We start from the raw sequence: 20,787 nt of genomic DNA on the forward strand, positions 1-20,787 counted from the left end.
TTTTAGTCCTAACTTTAAAATGTTTCCCGGAAAAAAATAAAATTGCTTCTTCTGTCTTTTTGTGCACACGATTATTGTAACTAGCAATAAGTTACAAAAGCCAGGACCAGGTCTCTTGAAGACATTTTTTTAAATCTGGATAGAATTGTTTAAGAAAAATGAATCAACACGCTTAAAATGGGATAGCTTCGAGCAACACAGATGTAGCGAACCTGAAGCTCCCTGTTTCCCGTGAATAATTTAATCACTTTGCGAGAGTAAAGCAAATAAACTCTATGAATATGTAAAATTGTTAACGGGATTTTGTGATCACAATAATAAGGATCCGAATAAATTCGAGGGCCCCAATGAATAATAATTGTGTGGAGAACACCTCGGCGATAGTGGGGATTAAAACGCATCCGTAAATAACGAATAAGAAAATTAATTACGTCAGAATACAATTACGCTCGATTTTGGGCAACTCGAAGCCCAATTATTTCACTTTTCTGGGCCTTAATTAATATCTCCACGGAAACGATTTCCTAATGGGAATAGTCAAAGTGGAGGAATGGGGGATAATTAATCAAAATTTATTTTTGCAATTATAACTTTAAGAGGGAACGAATTTAGAAATGAAGGGTCGGAATGCAGAAAATTTGCGGGGACGGTTAAGGGTCTCCGTGATTAGTGACAGCTTTGTAAGGGCTCTTAAAAGTTACTTCGCCGTGTACTCGCTAAAGATTGCCCTTTAGTAGGGTTAGGATAAATCCGTATACAGACGATAATAGGGTTACTATTCGGGAACCCTTTCCCCCAGAAGCGAAATTAATGAATCTAATAAAAGTTGAGGAACAGGTCGGGATGAATTTTTCATGATTTGCAATTGAAATACTTTGATTAGCAGATTTATCAGTTTTTTATTCCGTCGGTTGGAGCTTTCGCGCGTTCAAATGAAATCCTGGGCTGGAAAATTAAACCGTTTAGAACAGTGTAAAGTTTGAATTTCCCGCCGTTTGACACGAATTACATTTGTTTGTGTTTAATCGGGACATAATTGCACATGTTTGTTTTGAGCAAAGGGTGCCCTTAGATATTTGCTTCGAGAATAGGAATCGTTACGTTATTCTATTTTTGATGTAAAACATTGCAAAGAAAGAAAAAAAGAAAGATTTTTTGGCTCTAAATTTTAGGTTAGCTGTCAACATGCTCCAATTAATCTACGCTTTAAAAAAGCACAACAATTGACGCTTTCCAACGCCTTCCCAGCCCAGTATTTCATTTGAACGCGTGAAATAATGCAAGCACAACTCACATTTCTATTTATACAAGGTGTCTCAGCTAAGATTTTCGAGCCTAATATCTCGGTTATTTGCCAACGGATTTTTATGAAATTTAAAATGCAGATATTTTAAACCGTGAAGGTTCAATTAGTAATAATAAAATTACCTCAAGTTAAAAAATGTAATTTTAACACATGTTTCCTTTATCGAAAATTATGCGCTATTATTATTAGATTGTTAAACATTAAAAAATAGGGGTCTACACAAACAATTAAGTAAATCACTTGTCTGATTCAACGAAAAGATTAGATTTTGTCGTAAAAAATTTAATGTAAAATTTGAAGGTATTTGAGAAGTTACCTTTTGAAACAATTGATGATTAATTGCCAAGCAACATTTTGTACACCCTTTAAAGTCTGTCAAAATTGGGCGCGCTTTATTAGAAACGTCAAATTGTGAAAATTTATTGAAAATACTCTAAAAATAGACTACAGCGGCAGAAATTTCAATATTGTTGAAAAAGGAAAAAAATGTTGCCTATGGAGAGTGTCGTAAGAACTTCAATGACACAGTTCGTTTTCTCGTGGAACACTATCAAAATGTAGGCTTTATAAAATGTAAGGTTAAGAGAGTCGTCAATTTATTTGAAGACACAGGAAGCGTACGTGAACTAAATTACCTTGCTAAAATATCCCGATCGTGTTTTAGTCCTTTATGGAAGAATTAAAGCATCCGGTATAGTAAATTACGTCCAAATGTTGTCTTTAACTTTGTAAGTGTTTGTAAGGTTAGCAAGATAAATGTCAAATATGTCACCTGTGCTTCTGCGAAAAGGGATGACCAAAATTCTGCAAAATTGCGCGTTTGTTTCATACGTTTAACACAGTTTTTTGCTTTTTTCTTGCAAACCAGACGTCTTTCAAGGACGAGTTTTTCCCTACAGCATTTTTTATTGGCGATCAATTTTTTATGTAAATCTTAATTGATTCAACATTTTAAAAAGGCATGTAAAAATTACGTTTTTAAGACTTGGGTGATTGCATTAATGGGATTTTATTCTTCACCGTCTAAAATATCTGCATTTTAAATTTCACAAAAATCCGCTGGAAAATAATGGAGTTTTAGGCTCGAAAGTCTTAGCTGAGACACCCTGTATTTAAATACGAAAAATCCGTCATCATCGAAAAATTGTTATCCATGAATTATTGCAAATTGAGTAATTTGACAGAAAATCCGGTCTGGAGCAGACACTCATTATTTGCTTTTCAACAAAGAATCTAACCGGGAAATAAATTCAGGAAAAACTCCCCAGACAGATTAATTTTTCATTTTTTTGGTTTATAAATTAAGCTCATTTTTATGAGCCCACATTGCGTGACTTAGGTGTTTCAGATAACACCTCGCCCGAAAAGATTTCTATTTTCTTAGCCTTAGAACTTGAGTGGAAATCCTGGCCCATGACAAATAAAACACTAATTGTTGGCTGCAGTTCCATCTTGTTATCTTGATCGAATAAAAATAGAAATACAGTGGTATAAATGCTGCAAATCCTCAAACCTTTTAAATGACAGTTTTATATCTTCATTTATGTCTTCACATTACCGCCACAGTAGATACCAACACAACTCATGTCCCTATTTACATTTTGACGTAAAAATCTCTAAGAGCTGAAAAACTATTACCCATAAAAGATGAATTATTGCTAATTGAGCTTATGTACCGACAGGTAATTTGATAGAAAATCCATTCTGGAGCAGATGTTCGTTATTTCTTCTACGATGCAAAAGCGTAGATGCAATAAATGCAGAAGAGAGATGTTCTAGACATATTAATTACGTGGATTTTGTTTGGATATAAATTAAGTAATTTTTATGAAAATAAGAATATAGATTTTATGATGCTTCCTCTGGAAGTGGTGATTCTTAATTGGAGTTATTTAAATTTAAACTGACCACAATAAACCACTGTGGGTTGTCACAAAATAAGGAAATTTTCACTCAACATCCTGAGAAACTTTAGTAGAAAAGATAAGACCGAGGTATTTGTCACAATTTAAACTTACCACATTTGCCACTACAGGTAGGCCGTTATCTACATAAAGTTTTACACAACAAAGCTGCTGTAGACAACATAGAAATTTCTAGATTTCAGTCTAGGGGATTATTTTCTATAAGAGTTTCATGAAAGTAAGAGTCAGGTGAACATATTAAGAAGATTAAAGTTACTGTAACTAGTAACTTTTTTCCATTGTGTGTAACCGCTACTTATGTAACAAGTTGCGAAATACCTTGTTTTGTATGTGTTTACAGGACGGGTAAAGCGAGTTTTCGTAAAATCACACAAGTTACATAAAATGACATTTCCTAACGTATTTTTCTAATTCGGACAAAAAAGGTACTTCTCATCATCAATTTTTCATTTCCTAACAGTTGCGAAATGAGTGACGTTTCAAAACTACAGTCACTGGCAAATTACTTGTCACAATTATAAAAAATATATTTATTGCAAGTACGAGTACACCATTATTTTCAACCACCAGCCTTATCGTTTTGTTTTATTTTGTTTCCTTGAATTAAGGCATAGAAAATGACAGTCACTATCACCTTATAAAAAATGATTATGATATTAATCTTCGCATAGTAATTTATGACATACATTTTTCAGATACGTTTAACGATTAGACAAAATTTAAGTGATATCCTTTTATGAGTTCGTAAAAAATTAATTGTTATGGAAGAAACAATTAATAACCAGAGTAGTAATCAAATGATACTTCAGGTATTGTACAATCCGTTATTAAAACATCATCAGCAAATTACGCAATATAAAATTTATTAGCTTTTATCGTTTGAAGTACCGAATAAATTTTAAATATTTCAAAGCGGGTTATTTTAATCAATTGAATTAAGTTAAGCAACGCTGAACGCCATCAACATTTAGATGGGAGTAAAAATAATTATAATATTATCATACCTTGTCAATTATACAGGGTTATTAATTATTATAAATGATTGTCCTATCACAGTTGGCGTTAGTGACGTAGTTGAATCTGCCGCAAGCCTCATAACATGAGTGAGACTAGTATCGCCGATAAGTGGCGATACTGGAAATCTGTCTACTATAGTCTGTTTTTCCCTGGTAGGCGGTTGCGCGCGCATTTACAAAATCGTCCAACGAAATACGACCTCTCTATTGGTTACACTATTCCAAGTAACCAATAGGACTGATTACTCTATTCAAAGTAACCAATAGAAAAAAATATACTATAGTCTGTCTAACGTTGCGAGGCTAGCGGCACATCCAACTGCGATGGGATAATCATTTATAATAACCCTGTATGTATATTGTAATTCGACACCTTATCTGCTGCTGTCAGATAATTCAACTAAACTGATTTATGAGATTAAGATTTGTCAGAGTGGATTTTTTTACTTAGGATTTTCAGGATTATACAATTCTGAATCTAACCCTCCAAACTGAATAAAAAAACATAGATTCTATTATCACTTGATCACAGTTACCAAATACTTCACTTACGTACTTTTTTATCCTAATTTGTGTCATGCCATAAAAGTGTATTAATATCAACTAATAATTATTGGAGCAACTATAGAGTATATAACAAGATAAGACATATATCGGGTGTTCATTTAAGTTTTCCGTCAAAGTTGGCGTTGAAGAGTTGATTGTGAACGCACCAGTCGACAGATTAAAAAGACAAACAATGCAAAAAGTGAGGTTAGGTTTAAACAGCTGCTCAGAGTTTGAAATCTGTGGTGCGTTCACAATCGACTCTTCAACGCCAACTTTGACACCCGATACAAAATAAAATCACTCAGATTCTTCTAATAAAGAATCTCTTTTTGAAGACATGGAGCAAATAGTGGCTCATCGTTTATTGTCCTCGACGTGATAAGTAATAAACTGTTCATCAACTCATGGATCATTTATTGACACATGTGACAGGTTGGTGTCTCTTTTTACATCCAAGAATTTGTCAATCGGTTATTCAGAGCAGCTGAGCAATAATAAAATCAATTTTTACTTTCGCTTGAATTCTTGAAGAATGGATTCCGCTAGGGATAATCAAACTTGAGGACTTCGAAGTGGCATAATTGGATCTATGTTTAAAAAAAATATAGGTGAAAAAAAACGGTGTAAGATTTTTTATAAAATGACGAAAAGAAATGTCGAAAAAGTGATGGAAGATATCATTTTGGCTAATTTTTCAAGCCAGTCATTTTGTCCCAAAGATTTCACGTTAAGAACAACTCTGGCGACTAATGAAAATATATATCTGTAATCAATTTTAATAATGTATACTTAAATGTTTTTTTGCAAATTATCCAAAGATAGCCAAATGTTATTACTTTCACTCCAAGGAAGATAATGTAATACTTTCATCAATAAAACGAGAAAGAAAATGTCTAGTTACTTTCAAGATATGATCGAAGTACCTATTAGGCAAATCTACACCTTCATAAAGAGTGGTTAAGAACTCGTCCAGAGATTCTTAACGTGGCAGAAAATCTTATATTATGAACACACACTAGGGGCTGAACACCCCAGAACAGAAAACAGTGATGTAATTAAATCGTAGTAAAAATTTTTACTTTTTAACTTTTTTTAACAAACATTACACTAAATTGATTTTCGCAATACCTGCCCGATGACAGCAAAGCAAAAAAGAGAAACTTGAGATGAGGTGTTCTTTTCCTTAAAGCTCACAAAAGCTCCAATTTCACACCTGCTATCTACATACCAATTTAAAAATATTGAAATAACCGAGATCTAGTAATTACTGTTTTGCTGTCTTACGTGACTGGATAAAAATAAAATCGTTTGAATATACAGGGTATTTCATGAGTGATAAAGAACCCGACGGAATTGAAAATGCAACCCACAATACATTTGCAAAGTTAACGTGGATATTTGTTTTTTGATTTAAACACATAAAACGTAGTTAGCTGTGCAGTTTTGTAAATTTTGACATGAACGTCATTCGCTTGGTTAAATGAAATTGTGAAAAAACGAAGAGTTTTTGGAAAAACGATTGTTGTCTGCAAAAACGCGTAACGGCAGAAGCATTTTTATTAGATTCGCCATATTATGTCTGTTTCCTCATTGTTCGAATACATTTTAATCCTCGTATTTTAACATTTTCATATATCTATGTCAGTTGTGACAAACAAAATTATTGGAAGCAAAGCCATCACGGATTGATAATTTCATTTTAAAACAATACGATATTTAAAATAACCACGTTAAATGTATTGTGGGTTGCATTTTCAATGAAATATCCTATATTCTTACTGAAATTTCAAAGTTTCAAATATTTGACTATTTTGATTTTTGCTAAAAATGAAAAAGTGTGTGCTTTGTGGTAATATCACACGTTCAAATGAAATCCTGGGGGTGGAAACCGTCAATTGTTGTGCTTTTTTAAAGCGTAGATTAATTGGACCATGTTGACAGCTAACCTAAAATTTAGAGCCAAAAAATCTTTCCTTTTTTTCTTTCTTTACAATGTTTTACATTAAAAATAGAATAACTTACGATTCTTATTCTCGAAGCAAATATCCAAGGGCATCCTTTGCTGAAAACAAACATGTTCAATTATGTCGCGATTAAACATAAACAATTGTCTTGTCATTCGTGTCAAACGGTGGGAAATTCAAACTTTACACTGTTATAAACGGTTTAATTTTTCCAACGCCTACTCAGCCCAGGACTTCATTTGAAGGCGCGATATAAAACTTGTAAATAAGGATATTTCCTTATTCAAAACTCATAAATGACACTTAATGACAGTTACGTACAGCGCCATCTAGCAGTAACTTTTGAAGCTTACACCTAGGGTGCTGTTTTGACCATATGTTTTGACAGTTTTGACACGCTTATTTACAGTTTTGTCGCACTCAAAGTTCCTTTAATCCAATTTTAAAACGTTTCATCGATTTGTTTGTAAAATTAATCTAAAAAATATTTAGAATTAGTACATGACTAACTACTGAATTTGTCCGATAACGAGATTTACATTGTTTGAAGCCTACAATAATGATAAGAATAATACTTTTTAATTTAATCCACTTTTCCGTACTGAGAAATATGACACTTTTTTTTAAACGTTCTGTCGCATTTTGAAGAAAACAATTAAATTGGGTTTTGCACCCAACACGATTTACATTATTTAGTCTTCAATTTTAGAGCCTGTATTATTTCTGAAATCTTTTTCAATTTTTCCTGAATGACTTCACGTGTTTACTCACTCAAATGATGAACTCACTCAAACCTGATAAAATATCTTCCGCCAAACGCGTTCGTCGAAATCCGGTCCTGCCCTATCAGTTCACAATTCGAATCAGGAAACGCGGTGAACTTGATTAGATTTTGTTTCGCGCCGCCATTGATCTGGTAATACATAGCACGGGGACCAGCTGATAATTCGATTCCGGCGCCACTTTTACGATACAGGAAACATCGGGGACTGCTCAATTTTTGGTTAAATCACTCTCCTCATCCAAACTCCCGAGATATGACTTTTATTAGATGGACCTCAGGTCCGGGGTGGAAATAACCGTCCGGTGATGAATGGCTCTCGATGTCGCCGCCACCAAGGTGAGACCGAGAAGAATTCGATACCGAAAGTGTGTTTGCAGGTAAATTATTGTCGCCGAGACGTTTGAAAAATGAACGAGCTGTCAGATCGGCGGCCATTTTGATAAAAACAAAACAGAATCGATAGCATTGTGGAGTCACTCGTGATGACCGCTCGTTTATGTAAGTTAGAGTGGAGGCACATAGTTGCCTGTTGGGACACCTGTTAGTGGGTTTTTTCAGGGACAGGGGTGGTTGTGAAGTTGTTTCGTCGCTGAGGGTTGTCAGCTGTGAATTTGTGAAATGCCCGGACGAGGTACCGAACTCGTCTAATGGTGTTCTCGACTTCATTAATGCCGTTTGTATTACATTAAAAGAATTAGTGGGACGGGGCGGCCCTTTGTACATCGTGGACTTAATTTTACAAACTCTCTTAATTAAAATAACGAAATTAATGGACTTTGGACGGATTTGAATTTAGAATGTATTAGCTTAAGGTCCGCAATATTCGAGTTTATTATGCTTCAACAACTTTTCTTGTTTGATGGTGCATAAAATTATTAAAGCTGTTCCAAACCGATTTTGCTAAGTACTTTTAAAAAACATGACAGATAGAACAAGTACTTTACCTATGACGATTTAACAATTATTTGAATGAAATTTCACCATGGATATACCTAGAAACATTTTTTCTGGTATCTTCTTAAAAAAAAAAAAAACTTAAAACTTACCTAGAACTTTATCAAAATTAGAACATTGGAGTAAGCACACTTGCCGTTATCAAAGCTTTTAATAAGCATTTTATTTTATACCCATTGGTTGTGTCTCGTTCTTATCTTATGAAATGTTGAACAATGCATATTGATGGGGATTCTGGAGATTCCCTAAGATATTTTCAAAAAGACTAAAACGGCATAATTGAATTTATTAGCAAAAACATTTAGGGAGAAGTGTGATATGGAAGATAGTTTATTCAAAATTCTGGAAGAAATGCCCAATCGAAAGATGTCTTTTTGCCTTGTTTTTCAAGAAAAAAAAAACGCGAAAATCGTATTCCATCTTAAGAATAACGCTGTCAATTAAGGAAAATATCTGGAATCAGTTTTGACAATATTGCATTGATAACTAAATTGTGATAAATTTTGTATTTTTTTACTCCTTATGGAGAGAATACCATACTTTCAAAATATCGGGTGTTCATTTAAATGTATCCTCAAAGTAGGCGTTGAAGAGTCGATTGTGAACGGACCACGGATTACAGATTACGGAACAGCTGTTTAAATGTATCCTCTCTGGCGAGTGGTGCGTTCACAATCGACTCTTCAACGCCAACTTTAAGAATAAATTTAAATGAACACCCGTTATAAATCGTGTTAAAACAAGTTGTGGCACTATGTGGCATTATTTGTAAAAATAGTTTTTTGCTAAAGAACTGCTTGAGAAGTGCTGTTGTTGTATAAATGACGTTTGACATCTATCATTTGACAGCTGATGAAGCTACGAAGTACGGAACAAAAACAAGTTCATCAAGCCACTTAACCACAATATTTTTTAAATCCTCTTGAGAAAAACAATTTTATTTCACAACACAATCACCAAGACCCTGACGATGCTGAAGTGCTTTGTCGTCCTAGAAAAACAATTTTTGTTTGTGCCTCGAGTTTGTTATTAGCACTCCTTCTTGGTTACTTTACTTTTAGGAACAAATAGTTTACCATTGGGGGTTGTTGCCAAACGTAGGAGGTTGTTCTAATCTTTGGAAACCAGGATTATAGGTAGAAATGCAAGAACAACAAACTTATTCTCACATTTCTCGTTTTTTTTTCATTGAAAACATTGTATATTTTGGAAATTAATTTAACACAATACTCCTCCCGATTTCAGAATCATTAACACCGTTGCCATAACTTTTCCTGTTGACGTGATTTTTGCTGAGGAGTTATGACTTATAAGTCTTGCATCGCCATTTCATACCTTGGCGTTTACCAAACTAGGGAAAATTGTATTGTAATGTTGGTATTTAAAGACGTAGACAGTCGGAAACGTCAATTCGCTTTAAACAAAATGGACGTTTCGTCACATTTGCAATTGTAAAATTAATAAATAATTTTTATTATAAAACAAATAAGAATAGAATTCAAAAAGGTAAGAGTAATAACAGAGCGCTGAAAATAATTATTTCGGTACCTATAGAAATGTCACACATCCGCGAATTATCTGAAAAAATGTAAATGTGTTCATTCAAATTTATCCTCAAAGTTGGCGTTGAAGAGTCGATTGTGAACGCACCACTCGTCAGTCTGCAGAGTAAAAACACAAACAACGCATAACGTGAGGTTAGAGTTAACAGCTGATCCGTGATCTGTAATCCGTGGTGCGTTCACAATCGACTCTTCAACGTCGACTTTCGAGGATACATTTAAATGAACACCCGATATTTAGATGGCCCACTTTAGGTGTTTTATAACGTTATTATGGCACTATTTAATTTGTAATTGGTGTAATTGGAAAGGGTGTATAGAAATGTTTATGAGAAAGATATTGTTCGTTAAAGAAACCCCAAAAAAGCAATCAGTCTTTCAAGGCGATATCGCTATTCCAATATTGAAATAGTTTTTTTTTTACGACTGGGAGCGCGAATCTAGATTACCTACAAGAATTGTGACAAAAAATTCCCCAATCATGCAACAATTTTTTATAAGAAATTTCAATAACTTACCTACTTATTATACCCATTGTCGTACAATGGTAATAAATTTGAAACTTCTTCAACATCCATCTCGAAAATCAAACTTGTTTACACAAGTTTTGTCTATTGTCATGGAATTCGTCATACTAAAATAATGTACACGCTGCTGAATATTATAATAGTAATAAACTCTAATTGTGATATTGTTTTTTATTGCTTTTTTATTAAGATCATAGAAAAAATTGTATACAGGGTGAAATCGAAATACATGAGAATATTAAAACCCCAGGATCTTCAGAGCATTTGTGACAATCACGTGCATTCAGTTTTGCGCTAGAGCTCCGCATGAGGGCAGAAATGCCATGTACAGTTTAAGCACAAAAATTGGGTACGCCACTGATATCACGTTAGGAAGAACAGTAAGATTAAAAAGTTATCGAGTGACTATTACTCTGTGAGATGATTATAACTTCACCTCATGAATAATACACATTATTACACACTCGTTGAATAATGTACTATTTCATCATTAGTATTTTTTATTTATCTGGTAAAATAAAATTTTAATATTAGTTTTGCCTGTGCTTTCATTTTCGCAATATTCAAATTAACTGTAGCTTGTTACAGTTGTTGATATCTATTCGCAGAGCTAAAAATTGTTCCAGAAACTTTAATACCAGATCACTGATAAACGTAACTTGACAACGGCTAGATTCAAAATTAGAACCCTCATCCGGCATTGATCGACGTTGTTATAAATTTGAACTAATCGTCGTTTTACTTCATTAAGGTTGTCATGGTGATTGAACAGCTTTCAGCTCTTCACTTAACACACACGCTTCAGTGGATTCAGGTCTGGATTTTTTCTGACCTCTGCTTTATTTAAACCTGTTGCCGTCCACATTAACTTGCTGAGTAGCGAATCCTATCAGGCGAACCTTGTAAGCTTTTTCTTCCACAATATTCTAGTCCTTTCTGCAACATGTTATGAATATTTTATGATGAGTGATTTTACCTCAGAAAACAACTTTTTTTTGGTGTAAATGTCATCTTGGAGCCTTTCAAAGTAATCGTAAATTGTAAACTTGTCAGTTATGCGACTTATGACAGATTTTATTTTACATCTCCATAAAACTGCATTATTGCCCGTAAAGTTAACACAGTGTGAAACAATGGCGACCAGACAACAGTTCATTTTGCAACAACCAAATGAGATTACTATATTTTTTATTTTGTCAAGCCATAAAATAAAACACGTCCAGTACAAAATTTCCACTGGATATTTTCCATTTGTTTAGAAGTTTGTTAAATTGCTTTGGAAGCAGCGTCACGATTTTCTCTTTAATTTAATAAAGTGTTCCCGTAAAGTTAAACTTTTCGTGAAAATACTGTTACCTTTAAGTATATTAGAATAATTATATTAGAATCCTTTTATCTTTGTCTCCAGCAATTAACAGTTTCAATGGTGAAGAACGCACAAACAAGATAATAATAATTCTTGAGAAGTTGTGGATGCAACAGGCTCCAAGATGGTGGCGTGACTGTCCACTAACTGCCAACAATTTTTTATATTTATTTCAACGACAAGTGACCATTATTTGAAGTCTCCCCGACACAATCGATAGTCGATGCATTCATGGAGCAAAAAAGGAAAGTTAAAATCCAACTTTGAGATAACAAATTGTTGCTATGACAATATCGATATCAGAGAAGAGAAAATGGCAGCACGACTCCAACTTATTTAATTTACAATTTTTATTCTTCCGGAACTTTTGCTATTGCTCGCGGAATTCTGATGTGCGCTCCTTGGAGAATAGAATAACAAAATAATTTTTATCTTCGAATTACAGCAAAAGAAAATAAATAAATTCATGTCAGATTTTTTTTTGGATCCGCTTGAAGATAAAATAGTGTATATCATTCAAAGGAGAAGGTCTTTTTGTGCTTCACCCAGTTGCCAACCTCAACTTCGTCTCGGTCTTCAATCTCTGGGCTTACCACAAAAAGACTCAATTCTACTCTTAATGATTACTACTACTATTACTACTAATTAGTAAAAATACTACTGTTTTGGAGAAATCTAGAGCAATATTACAAGATAAAAGAAAAAACAAAATGAAGGAAATAAAATTACAAGCTAGTTGGTAATATAAATACAGGGTGTCTTAAAATTATCGTTTTCCGAGTTCGGGGCTCAGTAGGGGACATCCTGTTGACCAAGTAAAAATGTTTAAAAAAAATTGCTGTCACTTTGAAAAAAATATCAAAGATGCCAATATTTGTTCAAAAGTACCTGATTAATATTCTAGCTATGTTGTACTTCCCTTTTGAACAAAAATTGGAAAAATAAAAATTTTATTTTTTCGAGATAAAGCTGTTTTTTCAAAAAATGTCTTTTCATTTTTATTGTAATATTTTACATAATCATCCTCACCATATTTCAAAATGAATGTCAACCATTTATATTTTTTATTTGAAGAAAACATGATGAAAAGTTTGAACCTTCCGACCCATATATCTTTGTAAAGACCCTCCCTATATTTTTTATTTTATTTTTTCGAGATTCCTGAGATTTTTCCCTGCAAAACCCCTGACTTGGAATACGTTAATTTTGCGACACCCTGTATAAATAAGTAACAATTTATCGACTCCTTGAAACATAATTACTGTCTTCTAAATATATTTTAAGAGGCCCTCTAGTCCTGTGTCTTCAATCAAGCAGTATTTTCCCTTGCGTGGTGAAGGTAGAAAATGTTGTAAAACCAGCTGGTGAAAGGGGTATTACATCCTTTGTAATTCCCCTAATGGGCATTAATAACAACAATTTCGGTGCAGAATACTCAAGTAATGCGATTACAACATCACTCAATAGGTCGTTCTATTTTGAAAAGCGTTGAACTTCTATTCCAGTCAAGGTAATTTTGCTGCCTCAAATATGAGGCTTGCATAGCTAATAAGTTTTATAACTCGCGTGTACCTGGTCCCGTCAATAAAATTAATATGCCTTAATTTTGTGCTTAAAATAATCAATTAGGTACAACTATGAATTCTCATGGTTACAAAAAATAAAAGATGATATACAGGGTGTATTTTTAAAAAGTGCCGAAATTTTACCTACGAGGTTGTTTCACAACGTAGAAGATTAAAAGAAATTTTAAAAAATTGTAGCTCAAAAATAAATGTCATTTTATTTTTTGACATACAATTTTTTAGATATTTTTTCCGAGTTCTACATGCAGTCAGTAGCTCGTGGTTAAAATATCTGCACAACTTTCAATAACACCCTGTATATTTTTGTACATCATACGTTCGATTTTTAGATGTATGTACATGTGTTTTATTTTCTTCTTATATTCACTTAATTTTGGCAGTCAGAAATCGATCATTGAAAATACTGAACCGTTAACAGACAGCTATTCCCGAATATAACTAATGACTTGGATAAATTACCTATCATTACCTTGCCACAAGGTGCTTATTATATTTACCTCAACGTCCTGTTAACTGACATGTCTCGACAATTTTGTTTAATATTTAGCAGTCCCAACTGCGCAATTTAAAATGAATTCGATTCGACGATTTCATAAAATTCAATTCTACATTGACGGGGTATAAAAGGGTAGCTTTGCATCCTACTAATTCTTTTAATGGAACACGAACGACAGCAATTAAGGTATTAGGACGTAATGGTTTCGAGAAATGAAAGCGCTTTTTAAAGTCGGCAATCTTTCCGATAAAAAAATATATTTTCCCAACCGAAAGAGTAAGCGCTTTATTTCCAATTAGCAGAAAAGGGCTCCGAATTAAATTTCTGCATAATTACGATGTTTTAGCAGCAAATTGCCCATAATCAGCCGAAATTAAATTGATCGCTGACAAATTACTCTTTTATTGGGAATAATCAAATTTTCGTGTAGTTGTTGAAAGTTAGGCGGAAGTTTTTATCAAATGCCCCAGATCCGGGTGACGCGGAGGTTGTCCTTTATGGGTCATGTATTGTAAAAGTGTTAGTCGTATCAAATTATCCCCGGATCGCTGTTCACTAGTACGGGATTAATGGAGACATCAAACAAAATCTAAGCGGTTTCAGCAGCTCACCAAAGCTCTACCAAAGCAGGGACGAATTTCAGGAAGTTTAAAAAAAATCCACAGAAATTATCATGACAATGATCCAGTTACAAACATTATTGCGTTTTAATAAAAAAAAAACTCTTGTTTATCTCTTTTGGATTATCTGAAAATAGATTTCGATAACACGTGTATGAACTCTGCATCTTCATAAATCATTCTAGTTTTGATCCAAATCGAAACCCCTAAAAGCTGTTGACCAATTTTATTAAAATCTTCACCAAGGCTGTTTTGTTTTGCGATAAACGAATTATGGAAGTTCATTAAAACAATAGTAGTAAGAGTGTGGAAGGCAAAGCTTTCGTTCACGCGAATTGCAATTCAAGTGAGCGAAAGCGGCCTTACTCTCGAGTGCTGTATTTGGTTTTGTTCGATACCTCCTGAGAAAGTGAGTCAGTAACTTGGCACGTTGCGGAAATTCTGGAAATGAAGAGTTATATGTTCTTGATGATGTCCTGGAAGAGGCAAGGGCCGCGAGGTGCCAAATGTTCTTTAAAAAATGAAAATTAGGTTATCAGAAAGAATTGGAAAAATTTACGAGCGAATGAAAACCAGTGAGTGAAAGACAGTGAGCGAAAAACGATGAGCGAAAGTGAAGTGAACGAAAGAGAAACCTTCACTCACTCACTTCAGTACCTGGTACTATGTAGCAATCAGTATTTAAATTGCCAGAAATAAATAAGCAAAGGGACATACTGCTACGGCATAGAGCTCCCCAAGCCATGACTTCCTGGGTGAGGGCACTGTGGTGTTCCAGAACGAACTGCAAATCCCTTCATTTTTCTTCGGCCGTCTGGAAAAGGGATTCAACACTGAACACCATCTGGCGCCATCTTTGCACCCAGTCACTGTGCTGGTTGCATCGTTACAGTCTACGTATCAGTGGGAGGATTAACATTGGAAGATAAAATAATAATGAAATAATCTTATCCTACGATATATCAACGACACTGAATCCCACGTCCCATGACCTTGCTCCAGTCATTGTCAATAGTTCTCGTTGTGACAAATCTGTTCTTAGACCCATAACTCTTATGCAAAGATTTTGTATACGCGTGGTCCTTCGGGGACGTCCAGATCCCGACCTGGACTACCACGAATTGGAGCCATTGTTGACCTTATTGCGAATGTAATGTAGAGGAACTGGTCTTGGCGAAAAGTCTGATACAAATGTCGTGCGGTAGGTATTTTACAGCGCTCCAACTAATCAAGCACTCGGCTTCGCCTCGTTTTCGCGCTGTAAAATACCCCTACCGTACTCAAATGTCAATAACTGTTATTTTACTTAACATTTACTATTTTTCCTATGCATTTATTGTTTTTACTCAAAAGCTGGTTACAAGGGAAGTTTGAAATAATTCGAATAAAATTGTGATCTCATTTGGTAAATTTTTATTTATCTCATTTTCCTTATCTAAAACTAGACATCCTGATAACATGTGTAGAAGATCTGCGGCCTTATAAATGTAATACTTATAATTCTGACAACAAACTAATAGATACGTTTGAGTATCAGATATATTTAGAGGTAGTAAATATCGACTTCATTAACTGTGTAAGCTAACCGAAATAAAACAAAACAATTATTAAAAAAGATAATTTTTATCTGCAAACACCTGTGGAGCATAATTAAATATTTTTATCGGCAGCGACGAAGCCACTTAAAGATAATTCGAACCCCATCATTATAACCTCGCAACTTCACAATCATCCTTCAGGGCCCATTAACGAGATTACTGCAATGCAATTAAACCACCTGAAACGACTAGTCCGCAATGGCGACCTCCCAGATTTCACCTTTCCGAGAAAAACAATCGATTGATTGATCACAGTATTATCTTTAAATGGCTTCTTACGTGACGTCACAATAGCGCTTGATATGATCATAAATTTTATCACTTTATTGTATTGTTATGTGACAAATTTACTTCTTAAACACTTCTTCATGTTTCTGAACTATGTCTTGCAAATTGTTGCACTCCCCGTACGGATTGGCCTCCTTCTGGGTCGTAACCGAGTTTTGTTTTCTCAAATTCCTGCTTTTGATTTCGTCGATGATATCCTGGTTGCCCACTCTCAAGCTCTCCGTCCTCTTCGGCCCACCCTGAGAGTGTGTTGGGGTGAAATTGAAACTGTTGGAGTGGTTCAAAGGGGAGTTGCCGTCTTGGTATACCGGGGGGAAGTGGAACAACGGCGGGAACTGGTCTAGCTGTGACGGGCGTGCGTATCTGGTCAGGTTCTCTTGGTAGTACCCGTTGAAAGATATCTTGTTGTAACCTGTGGGAGTGGGCACGGGGTGTACTTCTTCAGGGTATGGTGAGTACTGGGTCGCTTCTTCGTATGGTCTTGGAATCTTGAAGTTGGACGGTCCTGGATATCCCTGTTGCGACGCTCTATAGTCCTCCATTGGTGGTGCGTTGTTGTAGTAGCGAGGATCGTACCCGGGTACTGTCGACGAAGACCTCGAGATGTTGTCTCGGGAAATGTTGTCAACAGTCGATCTTGAAATGTTGTCTCGGGATGTGTTGTCACCCGTGGTCCTCGACAGATTGTCCCCCATGGAACTGTCAAAAGTACTCGCTCTGCTCATCACCGAATCCATAGACTGCGAATCGTCGAAACCCTTGTCGTCCTGCTTCTTCTTCATGACTTCGGTCAGCTCCTGGGTCACTATTTGGCCATCGTTGTTTTTGGTCTTAGGCGGAGCGAAGAGCGCAGAGTGTGGTGTGATGGTACCCCAGATGTGGCCAGAATGCGTCTCGATCACTCCTCTCTCCTTTCCTTCTTTTACACCTTTGGAGGGCTTTTTGGACAACCTTTGCGCGACCTGACCGTATGGACATTGACTCTCATGACCCCACATCTCTCTCCCGAACTTCTGGCGAATGGTACACCCTCGGTACCGATAGATGCAAGGGAAAATAATAGTGGAGGCGATTGTTTCGTATGCCAAGTTTCGTATGGCACCTTTGGGTACTCCATTGGAATGACTGCAACGATGGCAGATGCTTTTGCCATCGACCACGAGGAAAACAGGTTTGTGCGAGATGTAACTCTCACAAGCCACGCATTTCAGGCTGTCCAACAGCTCGTCAGGTACATGCTCGAGGTTGAATTCTGCAAGGAATGGGTCAATTCACGAGATCAGTAAAGTCCGAGGAGTTACCTGGGTTTTGGACAAATTTGCGATCCGATTTGAAGAAGGTTCCAGGTCTGGAACAGAAGACGTTGCAGCTGCTTTGAAACAAGCATTTCCTCTCATGTTCCAAAGCTTCGTTCCAGGCCAGTTGCTTGTTGCAGTGCTTTGGCCAGTAGAAGCAAGGGTAGCGGTAGATCGAGGCCAAAGCTTCGAAAGGGAAGTTCCTGTAGGATTTTTTGGCGAAGCGGACGCAACGACCACACAAGATGCTGCTGTCAGGAGTCACGAAAACTGGACCACAAGTTACGAATTTTCTGCAGTGCCCACATCTTAGATTTTTCAGAACGGATATAGGCAAGGGAGGTCTCATTATCTGCAACACAAAACTGTCTCACGCAAGGGTCTACATCAGGGCCATTGATCTCCAGAAATTAATTTTTGATGGACACAGTTTCGTCGTTCTCATTACTGAAAACACAATTGAATACTTTATCATTCAAATTGCGAAACCTTATCTATTCAAACATTTAGGTAAACACGTCGCACATGGTCTAAGAGCGGTTAAGACCTCACCTTCGTTTGTTCTAATTAATGCAAATTCATCAAGTGTCAGCAAACACGACAAGGACTGCGTAAAAAGTGTGACCCCGAACTGTTCCCTGCGGTAATCTACTTCTGCCGCGAACTTGACAGGTAGATTATTTTCTGATAAACTCGGCGCTTCATTATCATCACAATGGAATGTGAGTACATCACGATTTCAAGAATATCGCTATTGATTTTAGACACGGATAATCCCGCAGAAATAAAAGTGTTGTATAACATCCGGATTAAACTTGTCGGGTTTGATTTGTTGAAGAAGGGGTGCCAGGACTGATCCAAGTTGTGTGGACCACACCAAATGAGTGTATCGATTGGGAATCACCTTCGCCGGCCTAATCGGCGATTAATTATTAAGAAAAACGATCGGAAATACTCACATTTTTGGGTTTTCCAGGAAATCAGTCGAGCTGTTTGACGGAGAACATCATTACACTTTTAGATGTACTTTACTGTGTTACGGCATATCACGAAATAAGCTCTCCAGAGAACAACAGCAACATAATCATACTGATAAGAGATAACTGTTATCACGATATCTGAGAGTCACCACCATATCGAGACGTTTTCGATTGAGTGATTAAGGCCCTTTGTTTTTTTTTTGGGTTTATCAAGCAAATCACAGTCCGTGCTGAAGGACAGGATCCACGCAGGTAATTTATCGTGACATAAATGAAACTGGAGATTTTTACATAATTCTAGTCCTCTAATCAGATATTTTATCTTTTGTATTATAGGTAGGAATGTTTCGAATTTTTTCATGATTGTCTCTATCAGAGAAAATAGAAAGTGACTCATCCATTTTTAGTTCTACAAAACAAGTGATAGGTGAGGAACGGTCAAATTTGGCAACGAAAGGAATTTTTAAATCAGTTCAGTTCAATGGAATTATTTTGAAACGGATAAACACTTTCATGCAGTTGAAATAGTAGATTAGCAATATTTAAACAACGATTACGTTGAATTATTCGGATTTGTCAAGAGTCCTAGAATGGTCTACTACTATTACGCATAAAATAAAAGTTCTTTTTCTGATTTGTTTAATTGTAATATGTGTAAAGGTACGTACAGATTTGCACGTACGCGCAATAAGTCAAGGCCACGCGACCAGATATAAGCGGTTTCACCTTCGGAATGTGACAGATTTCGACCAATGAGTGCGGCGGGCTTAGAAAACTTGACCAAAGCTCTGAAATAATCTGATACGATTATGTGGCCTTCAGTAACTTTGATGCTCCGAATTACCAATTAGGAGTGGGTATTTTTAAATCATTTGTATCTATTAAATTAAATATTTGCTTAGGCTTAAATCAGGTATACGATCATAGTGCAATTAAAATGGCGTCATACATGTTGGGTATTTGTGGTACAATTCAACAAATTAAAGTACATATTGTGATCTGATATTGACAGTGCATACGATGCAGAGTAGTGAGCGCCCACCTTAAAAGACGTCTCAAATCTAGGGTCAGTTTAAGAAACTTTTTTTAAATGAACAAATTGCGCTCACAATTCTTGTAATATATTTTTTAAAACTCTTGGTTTAAATTTTACCTGGGATGAGTAGGCGTTGGAAAAATTAAACCGTTTAGAATTAGAACAGTGTAAAGTTTGAATTTCCCGCCGTTTGACACGAATGACATTTGATTATGTTTATGCTTAATCGGGGCGTAATTGAACATGTTTGTTTTCTGCAAAGTGTACCCTTAGATACTTGCTTCAAGAATAGGAATCGTTAAGTTATTCTCTTTTTAATGTAAAACATTGCAAAGAAAGAAAAAAAGAAAGATTTTTAGGTTAGCTGTCAACATGCTCCAATTAATCTACGCTTTAAAAAAGCACAACAATTGACGGTTTCCAACGCCTCCCCAGCTCACGATTTTATTTGAACGCACGATAGAATTAACGTTGCTGTTATGATAAATATTTGCTCTTGTATGTTTTAACGTATTGCAGAAGCTTTATCGCTGTTTCATTGTGTAAATTAAATGGAGCAAAAATTCTAAACATCTTTACGTTTGCAAAATGTTTGTATTTTAAAGCGCTTATCTATTTGTAAAATTTCAGACAGAAAAGAGGTTAAATAAATACAGGTAAATACAGAGTGTCCCAAAAGTACGGCCTTTCCTTGAAGGTGCATCATCTAGAAGTGTTAAAGAGTACTGAAAAATAGTTTAAAACATTCTATATCTACTTCTACGGTGACTCCTGAAATATTTGAGCGCGTTCACGGCAACATCATTAAAAGAACCAACGCATGTTTAGACGCAAATGGGCAAAATTTTTAACATTTATTTTAAGAAAATAATTTTTGTTGAAGTGTTTGATTGTTGTGTTACCTCTCAAGCTCATCAAAATGGTTGCCTAGGTAT

General features: G+C 35.5%; 2 protein-coding genes and 1 long non-coding RNA gene across 5 annotated transcripts in view; 1 reads left to right on the top strand and 2 right to left on the bottom strand.

The window, feature by feature from the left end:
* Positions 1 to 20,787, top strand: part of LOC138139517 (probable G-protein coupled receptor CG31760) — a 60,539-nt gene that overhangs the window by 28,504 nt on the left and 11,248 nt on the right. The window lies entirely within an intron of this gene.
* Positions 14,759 to 15,555, bottom strand: LOC138139523 (uncharacterized). Its single transcript, XR_011162321.1, has 2 exons — positions 15,373 to 15,555; positions 14,759 to 15,166 (listed from the first exon to the last, which is right to left on the bottom strand). It is a non-coding gene; the product is annotated as an uncharacterized lncRNA (long non-coding RNA).
* On the bottom strand, positions 16,046 to 18,955 carry LOC138139519 (uncharacterized). 2 transcript variants are annotated; one of them, XM_069059821.1, is made up of 3 exons: positions 18,796 to 18,955; positions 17,843 to 18,188; positions 16,046 to 17,793 (listed from the first exon to the last, which is right to left on the bottom strand). In XM_069059821.1, the coding sequence occupies exons 2-3, from the start codon at positions 18,183 to 18,185 to the stop codon at positions 16,601 to 16,603; spliced, it is 1,536 nt and encodes a 511-aa protein (XP_068915922.1). In that variant the 5' UTR covers positions 18,186 to 18,188; positions 18,796 to 18,955; the 3' UTR covers positions 16,046 to 16,600. The 2 variants fall into 2 exon arrangements, with proteins under 2 accessions (XP_068915922.1, XP_068915923.1); XM_069059822.1 differs by lacking the exon at positions 18,796 to 18,955 and adding an exon at positions 18,389 to 18,669.

This window comes from Tenebrio molitor, chromosome 9 (assembly GCF_963966145.1).
Source record: "Tenebrio molitor chromosome 9, icTenMoli1.1, whole genome shotgun sequence".
NCBI classification, from domain to species: Eukaryota; Metazoa; Arthropoda; class Insecta; order Coleoptera; family Tenebrionidae; genus Tenebrio; species Tenebrio molitor.